General features: G+C 43.9%; 1 protein-coding gene across 1 annotated transcript in view; it reads right to left on the bottom strand.

Moving 5' to 3' along the window:
* Positions 1 to 13,351, bottom strand: part of tjap1 (tight junction associated protein 1 (peripheral)) — a gene marked incomplete at its 3' end in the record, with an annotated part of 96,956 nt that overhangs the window by 44,600 nt on the left and 39,005 nt on the right. Inside the window, exons 4-6 of the mRNA XM_083651051.1 lie at positions 12,299 to 12,327; positions 11,886 to 12,047; positions 5,900 to 5,966 (exon numbers count right to left, since the gene is read on the bottom strand). Coding sequence (XP_083507177.1) covers positions 5,900 to 5,966; positions 11,886 to 12,047; positions 12,299 to 12,327 — 258 coding nt within the window. The remainder of the gene's footprint in view (positions 1 to 5,899; positions 5,967 to 11,885; positions 12,048 to 12,298; positions 12,328 to 13,351) is intronic.

Raw genomic sequence — 13,351 nt, 5'->3', positions numbered from 1 at the left:
TGACAAGTCAAGGAGAAGAGTTGAGTTGTTGCAAGAGAAGGGTGGAAAAATGAGTGAGAGTTGGAGAGAGGAGTCCGGGGCGGCAGGAGTTTGTTGTGTTCTAGTACAGAGAGCATAGCTTTCCAACTTCTTTCTAGCTGTAGCTTCCTGAAACAACTCAACTCAACTGCCGGCTGAAGTTTTTCCACTTTTCTTTTTTCATATTACGTTTTAGGATCACTAAATATCACTAAATCTGTTTTCTCTGATGGTACCAACATTCCAATACTATCTTCTGCAACTATTTTCAGATTTCAATGTATGGCATAATGTCTCATTTGAAAGCTTACATTATCCACTTTTTTATGATCTGGAAAAAAAAAAAAAGAGGAAAAAATTACGTCGGCCTATTTTTTATTTACCCAAAACACCAGTCCCTGTCACATATGGCCAGCATGTGAATAAAGATGACTAGCACAACGATCAGCCATATCGCTAAGGCAAAGCCGGACAGAACAATCTAGAATCTAGAAGCAAAAAAAATAGAACTGTTAGCCAGGATGAACAGACCAGGAAAGGATAGAAAAAAACATGCAGAACTCAAAGAGTCAAAGGAAAACAGAGGATGGAGTGATGTTCTATGTGGAGGAGGAGGAAGAAGAGGAGGATCAGGGTAAACAACAAGAACGCAACTGCATAGACCCATGTCTGACTGACGGCAGCCTGATGAAGAGGAGGGTGAGCATGACGAGGAAGATGAGTCAGTCCGAGCAGCATGAGGAGTGAGGCAGAGACAGAGAGAGTCACACACACAGAGACAGAGGGAGATAGAGAGAGATGGAGACAGAGAGAGGGAGACACACACACACACACACACACACATACACACACACACACAGAAAGAGAGAGACAGAGAGAGAGAGAGAGAGAGAGAGGGAGAGAGAGACACACAGAGAAAGAGACAGAGAGAGGGAGAGAGAGAGGGAGGGAGAGACACACACAGAGAAAGAGAGAGACAGAGAGAGGGAGAGAGAGACACACACAAGAGACACACACAGAGAAAGAGAGAGGGAGAGAGAGACACAGAGAAAGAGAGAGAGGGAGAGGGAGAGAGACACACACAGAGAAAGAGAGAGGGAGAGAGAGAGGGAGAGAGAGACACACACAGGGACACACACACACAGAAAGAGAGAGAGACAGAGGGAGAGAGAGACAGAGAAAGAGAGAGGGAGAGAGAGGTGAAGAGCGACATTAGAAACGAAGAGATAACAACAAAAGAAGAGAAACGGGAAGTGAGACAACATGAATGAATCCGAAAAGAAACGACCACTTCTCCTTTTTAAGGATTTGTAGATATCTTAAATTTAGTTTTGACTCATACAATCAAAGATTCAGATATCTTGAAATACAATTTATACTAATGAGAATGTTATTGTGGATTAGGGCTGTGCAATAAAATCGATACGGCAACATATTGCAATATTATAATAATATATATTATAATATAATAATACCGCGATATATCGCCATATCGATTTTTTGCACAGCCATGTGTTCAGTGACACAATAAAAATACTTTTTATTTCAGTGCGTTTAGTAACAGACTCAACACTCAGTAGTTTTGACTCAATTTGTCAATATGAAGTGATGTACATATTATTACACTACCTGGGTGGTACACAGCAAATTTAATTTTCAGTGTAAACTATTGCAGTTCTGACTAGTGAGAAGAGAATAGGGCTGGGTTAAAAAAATCGATATATCGATATTGAATCGATATTCATGTGAAGGAACAAGTATCGATACATAAATCCCAGTATCGATCTTTTAAAATGCATTTTACCCCGTTATTTTATTTTGTATTTTTTTTACCCGTTAGTCTCGCGTGGTTTAGTTCTTAGCGCAACAAGTGCAACGTGATCGCAGCCAGATCTCGCAAGGTCTCGTTGTGCTTTTCAGACCATGCTTCAGACCAAAAAAACAAAAAACGAAGATGGGGGAGGCTGCTCTACTCAAGGCGCCGGACATCTCAAAGCAGCAACAAGCCTCGCTGGAGAAAGCATTTGCGTGCAAGCTTCTGTCCACTTCTCCACGTGCACAGAAAATAAAATCGGCTGTGGCAAGTTTTATTTGCAAAGATCTGCGGCCGTACAGCGTTGTAGAAAATGTTGGCTTCCGAAGCCTCATTAAGTCACTACATGCTACCGTCACAACAACAACTGAGTGAAGTGGCAATCCCAAAGCTGTATGAAGAGGTGAAAAAGAACATCTCAACTTCACTGAAGTCAGCAGAGAGAGTCGCTATAACTTGCGACAGCTGGACATCCAGAGCTACAGATTCGTACCTGACAATTACGGTACTTCTCTGCCCTTCTTGTCCGATCGGGCCCGTGATGACACCTTCTCCAGGCTGACCACTGTCTTGACTGAAGCTGCTCGTCAGGAGCAAGTGGAGGCATCTAATGTAAGTTATAGAAATAACAGTGTTCCTGTACACTACAGTATTTGTATATGATGGTTTATTTATTATCCTGATCATGAATATTTATTTTATCTTTCAACAGCAACAAGCTGATGGAGCTGCTGTGCCTTGGTCCTGTTGTTCCTGCCAGTGATTTGAGTTGCTGTTTACACACTGGTAATAAGTTAAAAGCAGGTTGACAATGTGCATTGTGCATGCACCATGAGCCAGATGTACAGACCTCAAATGTGTTTGCACTATAATGTTTGTGAGCTGGAAATGTTCATAAGCTGTAGCCATTTTATTTTATTTTATTTAGAAAGCATTTATACTTTATGAAACACTGTTTACAACATGCTGCTGTTCAATGATTCTGTTGTATAGTGGAAATCAAAATTTGTTTGGCTTCTCACAGAAGATTGTAAAGAAAGAGACAGAAGACTGTAAAGAAAGATAAGATGTTGAATGACTATGTTGGTCATGTTTAAATAAAAAAGAAGAAGAAAAGGAAATCCGCACACTGTTTTTTGATTACAAAAAGCAACGTTTCGACCCTCACGGGTCTTCATCGGGCAGTACAGAGAAATAAAAAATAAGTACATGATGTAACTGCTTTCTTTATGGTCAATTCTTAACTCATTGAGTGCCAAGGACGAGTATGTTCGTCAATTGCGTTTTTTGACAGTGGGACGTGGATCAAAGCCAGATCCATCTCCTGTGAAAGTATGGTGCATGTTGAATGTGTAAAAGCTATTTTACGGACCCATTAGGTGGCAACAGTGCTCTCCAGATTAGAGAAAGGCGAGGAAAAACAGCAGAAAAAGCCGTGATGAAACCATTCTCATGAGAATCGTTTGGCTTTTCGCTGTCGCGCTGGGAGCCGGCGCACAACGGTGGGGGGCTCTGAAAATAGACTCTGGGTGCAGCACACTTTGAAACGCGCAGCAGAAAGCCCAGAATCGGACACAGCTTCATCCCAGCTCACAACCGAAACCCCAGAAACGAGCGAGCCCAATCCAGACTCCCCCGACGAGCAGCCGCCATCCAGGCAGCAGAGACTCGCCTGACACACGCAGCACTCAGAACGAGCAGAGCCACCAGAGACACACCCACGGAGGAGGAGTTTGCAGTGGAGGGGGGGTGCGGGTGCTGTTATATTGAAGGAAATTACTGTTCAGATGTTTCAGGTCAGAAAATATTAGCTTCAGAGTCAGTGATTTGCTTGAAATGCTATATTTCACAAAAGGCTCAATATCTCAGCTTCTAGATGGAAACGCCAATTTTTTCTGTTTTTGACCTATCTTCTCCGGCTGATAACTAAAGAAGGGAAAATGATATCAATAAACTTTTTTTTGCTGCTGATACAATAGAGTCTCATCGTTCTTTGTGCGTGTTCGGTGTTTACATAGTAATATCACACAATATTCTGTGGGCCTCGAGAAATCACTGAAAACGCTCTGAAACTCTGGCACTGGGAGCGTCCGTTCTCCAAAAAGTGGCTGGCACTCAATGAGTTAATGTGAATATTAATATTTTTTAATAATGCACCAGGTTAGAGGGTTCCTTGTACAATTTACAGCATTAGTTCTTTGAGAATCTCTTCCATTATCAAAGCAAAACTAGTATTGTAACTAAAATATCGATATCGAATCGTATCGTATCGGAAATCGTATCGACTTGGGACCTTGTGTATCAGAATCGTATCGTATCGGGAAGTCAGTGGCGATACCCAGCCCTAGAAGAGAATACAATTTTGACTAGGAGAAATGCTGTTATGTCAAATGCAGTGTTGGGAAGTAACTACTCACTGTAATTTAACTAGTTTTGCAGTAACTAGTAATATAACTACTTACTTTTTTAAATTTAGTAACTCAATGACAGTTACTGAAATTTAAATGGGCTAGTTACACTAGTTATATAACTTAACCATTTCGGGCAAAACCGTTTCCATTAGTTGTTTATAACGTGGCTATATTTATAATATAGCCACGTTGATACACTGTTATGGGGGAAAAAAGAAAAGGAGATTGGGAGGCGGGTCATAGCGTCTCTGTCGATGATTTTATTTGACAGTTCTGGGCACTGCCATTGTCGTTGGCCAATCCTGGCGTGTTCCACCCACAAATGGATTGTGTTCTGGTGCAAAGCGAGTGGGTTCCAGGACGAAGAGGCTCTCTGAGGCACGCGCCAGTTACGTTATCTTTAGAGCAGCGCAGTGAATACAATATTCCTGGAATGCGAGTTTAACGAAACAGTTACATGTCCTTTGCATTCTACATCAACCAAAGACATTACTGTTTGTTTTACTTTGTATGTTACGTACTTATTGGCCAAGTTATGTTATGTTTATGGGCTAGGAATTCTGCCAGGGTACAAGGGAGTATAGGCGCCCATCTTGCCTGCAGAGTTTTCAAATCAAGTAGAATACCGTTTTGCCCGAAATCTGGGGGGTTTAGTCCTGCTTTAAGATAGACCTGCTGTCATGTGACCCTGAGCTCCCCGCCCAGAGCAGAGTCATGGCCCTGGGCGGGTGTGCAGTGTGTCTGTCTGCTGATCAATCGGCTATTGACTAATTGGAGCAGCTGAACATGATCAATGGCCTCATGGGAGGTGGAAACACACGTGCACACACACAAAGTTAGAAAGCATAAAATATTCATTGCAGCAAGTACACAAAACATTCAACAACACATTTACTTACACACACACACACACACACACGTAAAACCATCAGCCATCAAATATTTAGCAGCAACAAGCACTCACACAGCACGAGTACACACACACATATACACACACACACGTGCGTGCGTGAGGGCTTGTTTGTGCTACCGACAGACCAGCGTCAAACTTCCATCACTTCACACGTACCACTTCCCTTTTCCGGCTTCAAATAGAGCCCAACAGTCACGTGACTTTTCGTGACATCATTTGCCCCGCAAGTAAGTTCCGCATTCATTTTCTCCATAGACATTTGGATAAATCCTTATATAACGAGTTTTAAGGCTTGAACCAAGCCAACCCGTGACCTACTGAATCGTGAGTGACCATAAAACATTCAGTTTAAGCAAGAATAAAAAATAACAACGGGGGAGGGGGTGGGGGATAAATTTTTTCCCCATTCCCATTTCCCATCCACCAACTGGTTAATGAGCTAGCAGCTGCTAAGCTAAGTTCTCCTCTCAAAAAGCGCTCCAAGCAGCGCTTGGAAACACTGACGAACGCTAAGTGGACACACACTCAGCTGTCCGTATTTTTCATTTAACTGCTCTCAGTCCGACGCAGCCTTCTAGCTAGTCACCGAGTGTGGACATTATATTAGCCAGGAAAAGTTAATTTATTCAGGTCGGGTGTGCTAACACCGACTACCGCGGCAGGCCTAACACACACGCATGCACGCGCGCGCACACGCACACACACACGCATGCACACACGCACACACACAAACATCACATTTACCAAAGCGTGAAGCTTTTCCTCCAGATCTTGATTGGCTCTCTGAGATGCTGTGTAACTGTTCTGCAGTCTAGAGAGAGAGAGGAGACAGAGAGAGAGGAAACAGAGAGAGAGAGAGAGAGAGAGAGAGGAGACATAAGCTGTGTTTCCATTACAGTTTTTCGCAAAATAATTGCGATATTTCTACAATTTCGACAATGTACAATTGCGACTTGTAGGCGTTTCCATTGAAGTTAAGTTTGAGTGACGGCGCACACACCTGAACGAAATTCCCCGTTGCAGCAGCTGCCACAGTGATTACGCACGGGGATCTGCCCCAAATCCCGTCCCCTGCATGCTCAAATCCAACCCCAACGGTCAATGCAAATCACCACATGAAGTTACAACGCATATAAACGAGCCTGATTATCAATTCAAAAGAAAATGAGTGTCAACATATTGCTGGCTGCAGTGAATGCAGTGAGCGCGAGAGGCAGAGGAAAAAAGGTAGCCTACAACTGCGCGCACACAGACAGGCAGCCTGTCACTATGGACCGATTTCTGTCATTAAACATGATCTATTTTCCCCAGCTCCGCTTTTACAAAACACTAGTCTTTCTGATAGGTAGCGTTGCTTAAAAGTTTTCCACTTGCTGCGGAGGTTTTGCCACGGCTTATCGAACCGTTTCTCCCTCATTTTCCTTTCATTTTCCGCTCCGTTTCCAAAGGGGAAGATGGGTCACATGACATGCAAATGCGAAAAATGTGTTTCCATTACACTTTTGCGATAAACTGCTATATCGACACGTCTGAAAAACCACCTCATGAGAGCGCAAAAACTTTTTGCGATATTTGGGAGGTTTTTCGAAATTTACGTGTTTCCATTACCCACTTTCTATTGCGATATATAGATTTTGCGCATTTCTGAGAGTAATGGAAACACGACTATAGAGAGGAGAGAGGGGGGGAGTAACGGTGAACACTGTGCGGTGTGACTTGCTTGCTTCTACAGGTTCTCCACCTCCTCCTCTGAATTTCAGAGCCGGTATCATTAACAGACAATCCAGATAACGCTAACGATGGCTAGATTTCCTAGTAGCACTACTCCCTGGCTGGGCTGTGATTGACAGCTGCAATGCATGTCATCATTAGAGTACCGCAGGAAAGGGATGTTTAACATGATATTCATACAAACCGTAACACCAGTGTGAGAACTACAAGAGCCTCCACTAGAGGAGACTGTTGCGTGCCATTTAGATCCACGAAATTCAGTCAATCTGCATTCACAGTCAAAGCGGGCGGGCTGTGGAACACCCTGCCAGCAGTCATTAAAGGCTGCAGTACTTTCACTAGAGCTGGGTATTGGTTCAAATTTCAAGAATCGATTCGATTCCGATTCACAAGGTTGCGAATCGATTAATTTCGATTCGATTCGATTCGATTCGATTCGATTCCGATTCGATCAATTTTCAATATTGATTTGGTTAGTGATACCAAAACGTGGTTTTTGAGCTGTACCCTGAATTACATGACTGTCTAGTTATGTAACACAGGGGTTTCCAACCAGCCAAGTAGATACATGGGGAAAAAAGTTGCAGACCTGTTGTCAATTTTAATGGTTTTAGTTACACATATATTTACTCACCACGTGGTGACAAAGGGTAAATAACAGCCTTTTCATCTGTCAATAAAGACACTTTCACAATTATGCACAGTGATTTGATTTCAGCCTATATAATTTCTAAAAGTAGATATTAATAATGATCAAACATTTCCATTCATGTAGCCTACAGTATTTATGTTTTTGTTTCAACTACAAACATAATTAAACGTCAACTTGAAACTATGTTTCAACTACCACACACAGCACAATATTTTAGCCTGTTTAGTAAAAAAAAAAAAAAAAAAAAATTTTTTTTTTTTTATTAAAAAAAAAAATCGATCTCTGGACATATGAATCGATAATCGAGGATTAAAATGAAAATCGATTAAAAATCGGAGAATCGATTTTTTGAACCCAGCCCTAACTTTCACAGGTTTTAAGTCCTCTGTCAAGAAGTGGCTGAGAGAGGGTCAGTCCTGTGGCCACCTATATGCATTAGTGTGGTCTCATGTTGTTGTGTTCTGACATTGTGTATTTATTTCTGATCATCTCCTCATTTACCACTATGTGATCTTAGGGGATTGCTATCTGCCTATGTGTTATATTTTACTGTGTTATATATTCCTAATAGTAAGTATTATCATTTTTTTGTACCATGCATATTGATTGTTTAGACACTAGGATTTTCTTTTATTTCTGTATTTGATATGTACTGTGTGCGCACAGGACTCTGTGCGCCCAGGGACTACAGATGCAAATGAGCTCTTAGCTATCTCTGGTGCAATATGTTTATTGTGTACTGTCCCTGCTCAAATAAACAATAAAGATAAAGATAAAGATACTGAATTGTCAATTCGTAAACTTATTTCCCTCTTTTAGTCTGAGATTGCACTCTGTGTTATTTCTATGATGGGATCCCCCAGGGGAATTCTAACAAATCACTAGAGACCAAATCCAACTAGGGATGTCGACGGTTAACCATTAACCGCCGAGAACGTCTTTGAACGGGTAAGCATGTCGGTTAAACGGTAAGCATGTCGGTTAAACGGTAAGCATGTCGGTTAAACGGTAAGCATGTCGGTTAAACGGTAAGCATGGCGGTTAAACGGTCGATTTGCATGTTAATTACAACACTGTTGCCAATCTGGCTATTTTTTCCCTCCTTTGTGGGAAGCAATGTTAACATAAGTATATTAAAACAAGGCACAAAGGTTAATAAAGCTTGATCAATATATGGTTGATGTCGATTTTCATTCATACCTACTTGTTGTCTGATGTCTGATCAAACGCAACCGGCAGCACACACACACATGTAGCAAGTACGCCACACACCCGCGCCCCCCCCCCCCCCCCCCCCTCTGCTCCTCTCTGCTTTGACCAGACGAGTGAATGGGACGGGAGAAAAAAATTAAAGGAACATGTCGAAGCGTGTTTAACTAGAACGACCGCACAGCAGGTTTATGCCTCCGCCATTAGTTCATTCTTGAGTCCAAATCACCATTTGAGGCAAATTGGAAGAAATTCCATCAAGGCGCTCCTAAGATGTTGCGTTACAGAGCTTGGAAATTGGGTGTGTGAGGTCACAGTGACCTTGAACTTTGACCTTCAACCATCAAAATCTAATCAGTTCATCCTTGAGTCCAAGTCGATGTTTGAGGCAAATCTGATGAAACTCCGTCAAGGCGTTCCTGAGATATTGCGTTAACAAGCTTGAAAATGCCGTTCGAGAGGTCAAAGTGACCTTGACCTTTGACCACCAAAATCTAATCAGTTCATGCTTGAGTCCAAGTCGATGTTTAAGGCAAATTTTCATGAAATTCCGTCGAGGCATTCCTGAGATATCGCGTTAACAAGCTAGAAAATGGCTTTCGAGAGGTCACAGTGACCTTGACCTTTGACCAACAAAATCTAATCAGATCATCCTTGAGTCTAAGTCGATGTTTGAGGCAAATTTGATGAAATTCCGTCAAGGCGTTCCTCAGATATCTCGTTAACGAACATCAGACGGACGTACGGACGGACAACCCGGATCCATAATGCCTCCGTACAAATATTTCGTCCAGAAACGCGACAAAGTACGATGTAAATTGTGCGATGGTGCTCTTCAATTTTCTAGTAGTTAGGGCAGTGGAGTGCCAGGCAGTGGAAAACAGTTCTCCCTAGGGATGCACCGACCGGTGATCTGCGCCGGTCACTCTAAATAGCCGATTCTGTGAGCGGATTTTCACGTGACGTGCGCGCACCCGAAAGCAGCGAGACCGAGACGGATGAGTTGCAGCCAAAACAAAAGCAGCCACACACATGCCACAGCATGTCTTCATCGGTGTGGACATTTTTCACCGTCAGTGAAGACGATACAAAGCTTGCATTTTGTCACACATGCAAGTCGAAAATAAGCTGCAGAGGGGCAGGGTAGGTTGGAGTCCACTCCAGTCTGAGCGGCTCGCTTCACCTCACCCCTCTTCCCCGACCAGCTGCAGTCCACATCACCGCTGCCTGCTGCTGCTATCTGTCAGTCACGTTGTCACGTGGATACAGGAGAGGACTATTTGTTTTCGTATTGCGAATAGAACGACGAACATAATAATAAAACGCATCGGACCAGTGTGCAAGGTTTTCTGTGCGAGATGATTTTTTTTTTCGAATGGCGGATTAAAAAAAAACTGACTCTGTGTGTAAACTCTGATATTCAAACTGAGTCAACTCAAACTCATTTCCTCATCTACTCAATAACAGCCAAATCCACAACTGTAGAGTGGGCATGGCTTCGAAGGTCTCTGGGCTCCAGACCTATAGGCTATAAACTCCTTGTCCATGGATAACATTTTGACGTTTATTTATTTTATTTTATTAGTTTATTTGGCATGGACATATACAAAAAAAACATTAAACACCATAGGGGAAGAGATGCTTTGTAACAGATTTAGCCATAGGCTACTTTCCATCTGGAGCCTCTGTTCTGTTGCACCTTTTTTCTTTTGGAAAAGTAAATGCATGATAGCTGTGGGATATACTGGTTGTTTTATATTTATTGTATTTACACAAAAAAGAAAAGCTCCAGTCACAACTTGTATTGACTTCATGCCTGGCTGCATGCGACCGCTCAGGTCACGCGTCAAAAATAGACCTGATGCCGAAACTCTCGCTGCACATGTCTGCTGCGGCCGGTGTGATTGGTCTCCCCTGTTAACAAGGATGCGAAATGAAACTGCCTCCGCAAGGCATTGCTTCAGCGTCGGATACGCATCTGGTGTGTTTGGTGTGCCGGAGAAAAGGCATTTGCATACGACGATGCCAGACCAAGAGCAGCAAACCCAACTGTGTGGAGTGGGCGGATTCGAGGGTCTGACTCTGGACCCAGTCCAGTGTTTCCCATACATAAAGGAATTCTGGCCAATACTTCTGTTATAGCATTCAGTCTGGAATATGGAATATCTTTCAATAATCTATGATTTAGCTGCTAAATTGTCAAATACCGCCATCTGCTCGCTACCCAGGCACTTATGTATGTACTTAACCTAACTAACTTAACCTAACTAACTATCCGGTGTGCACAACACTGTCAGCCTAAACTCCGGCTGACACCCCAAAAACCTACAATCCGCTACAGAAAAATGTATAGTTTGTTTATTAACTGGCCCCTCGCCTTCTATCATTTCACGAAAGTGGCAAAGCAAGTTGAGTATCCCTGACCTATAGGGAGAAATTTAGTTTGTCATTGTAAACCCACAGCACAGCAATGATGACATGTTCTTCATAGATCTAGCCTTTTAATTTTGCTCTTAAGCTTTCTCAAAGTACACCAAATTCATGCATTTTACTTTAAAATGTTTAAAAAAATCTCGCGGGGGGGAAAGCCCCCGCATCCCCCTAGGGGGTCTGCGGTCCCCCACGACAAATTCTCAAAATCCTGTGGGAAACACTGCAGTCTACTGGATTTGAGCACTTCAATTTACAAAACAGCAAACTTTGTGTTCAGCAAGATAATCTTCACAAATGAGGACCACTTTGATGACTTTCGAAGCATAATGTGTTTTTGTAATGCTATTTTTAGAAAACGTCATCCCTGCCATACTCTCTGTGGCCATCCATGATCATTGAATGTTTGTATGATTCATATTTTTTTATGTCTATCATGTCTGATAATATCAGTAGCTTAGCTTGTTAGCTAATCTAAAGTTGTCGGCCATTTTGCCCATGTTAATCCCACATGCCCGACGTACAGCCAATCACAAGTGAGTGCCTGAGCCAATCTGGTAGGCGAGCCAAAATTGCACCGACACCGGCCTCATGGCAGGCCTTCCTCCTTCTCTCTCTCCTCACCTCCTGCTCTCCTCTCCTCACCTCCTGCTCTCCTCTCCTCACCTCCTGCTCTCCTCTCCTCACCTCCTGCTCTCCTCTCCTCACCTCCTGAACTTGTCTCTCATCTTGTCCAGGTCGTCTCGGGTGCGGCTAAGCTCCGCCTCCATGTAGTGGCGTCCGCCGTGGAACTCTGCCTCCATGGCCTCCATGTTGTGTGTGGAGAGAGACAGGCGACGCCGCAGCTCCTCATTCTGCTGCTGCAGGAGTCTGAGAGAGAGAGAGAGAAAGAGACAGGTCAGAGAGAGAGAGACAGGTCAGAGAGAGAGAGACAGGTCAGAGAGAGAGAGTCAGGTCAGAGAGAGAGAGACAGGTCAGAGAGAGAGAGAGAGACAGACAGGCAGCTCTCTGCCAGGTTCACAGAGCGATTAGATGAATGAGTCAGAACAGTCAAATCAGACGAGTGGGGGGTTGGATCTATGTGATCTATGTCTATGAGTTGAATAAAGATAGAGACTTACTTGATCCTGTCGGCGTCAGTTAAGGCTTCCTGCAACAGAGCAGAGGAGACGGACCATGTGACACAAGCACATACAACACATACTGTACCATGAGAGGGAGAGAGACTAAAGCATGGTGCTGGCAGGGAAAGGGAGAGAGAGACTAAAGCATTGTGCTGGCAGGGAAAGGGAGAGAGAGACTAAAGCATGGTGCTGGCATGGAGAGGGAGAGAGAGACTAAAGCATGGTGCTGGCAGGGAAAGGGAGAGAGAGACTAAAGCATGGTGCTGGCATGGAGAGGGAGAGAGAGACTAAAGCATGGTGCTGGCATGGAGAGGGAGAGAGAGACTAAAGCACGGTGCTGGCATGGAGAGGGAGAGAGAGACTAAAGCATGGTGCTGGCAGGGAAAGGGAGAGAGAGACTAAAGCATGGTGCTGGCAGGGAAAGGGAGAGAGAGACTAAAGCATGGTGCTGGCAGGGAAAGGGAGAGAGAGACTAAAGCATGGTGCTGGCAGGGAAAGGGAGAGAGAGACTAAAGCATGGTGCTGGCAGGGAAAGGGAGAGAGAGACTAAAGCATTGTGCTGGCAGGGAAAGGGAGAGAGAGACTAAAGCATGGTGCTGGCATGGAGAGAGAGAGAGACTAAAGCATGGTGCTGGCAGGGAAAGGGAGAGAGAGACTAAAGCATGGTGCTGGCATGGAGAGAGAGAGAGACTAAAGCATGGTGCTGGCAGGGAAAGGGAGAGAGAGACTAAAGCATGGTGCTGGCAGGGAAAGGGAGAGAGAGACTAAAGCATTGTGCTGGCAGGGAAAGGGAGAGAGAGACTAAAGCATGGTGCTGGCATGGAGAGGGAGAGAGAGACTAAAGCATGGTGCTGGCAGGGAAAGGGAGAGAGAGACTAAAGCATGGTGCTGGCATGGAGAGAGAGAGAGACTAAAGCATGGTGCTGGCAGGGAAAGGGAGAGAGAGACTAAAGCATGGTGCTGGCAGGGAAAGGGAGAGAGAGACTAAAGCATTGTGCTGGCAGGGAAAGGGAGAGAGAGACTAAAGCATGGTGCTGGCATGGAGAGGGA

The sequence above is a fragment of the Poromitra crassiceps genome (assembly GCF_964638095.1).
Source record: "Poromitra crassiceps genome assembly, chromosome: 14".
Classification (NCBI taxonomy): Eukaryota; Metazoa; Chordata; class Actinopteri; order Beryciformes; family Melamphaidae; genus Poromitra; species Poromitra crassiceps.
The sequence above is the reverse complement of the archived record's forward strand: the minus strand, read 5'-3'. Positions and strand labels throughout refer to the sequence as shown.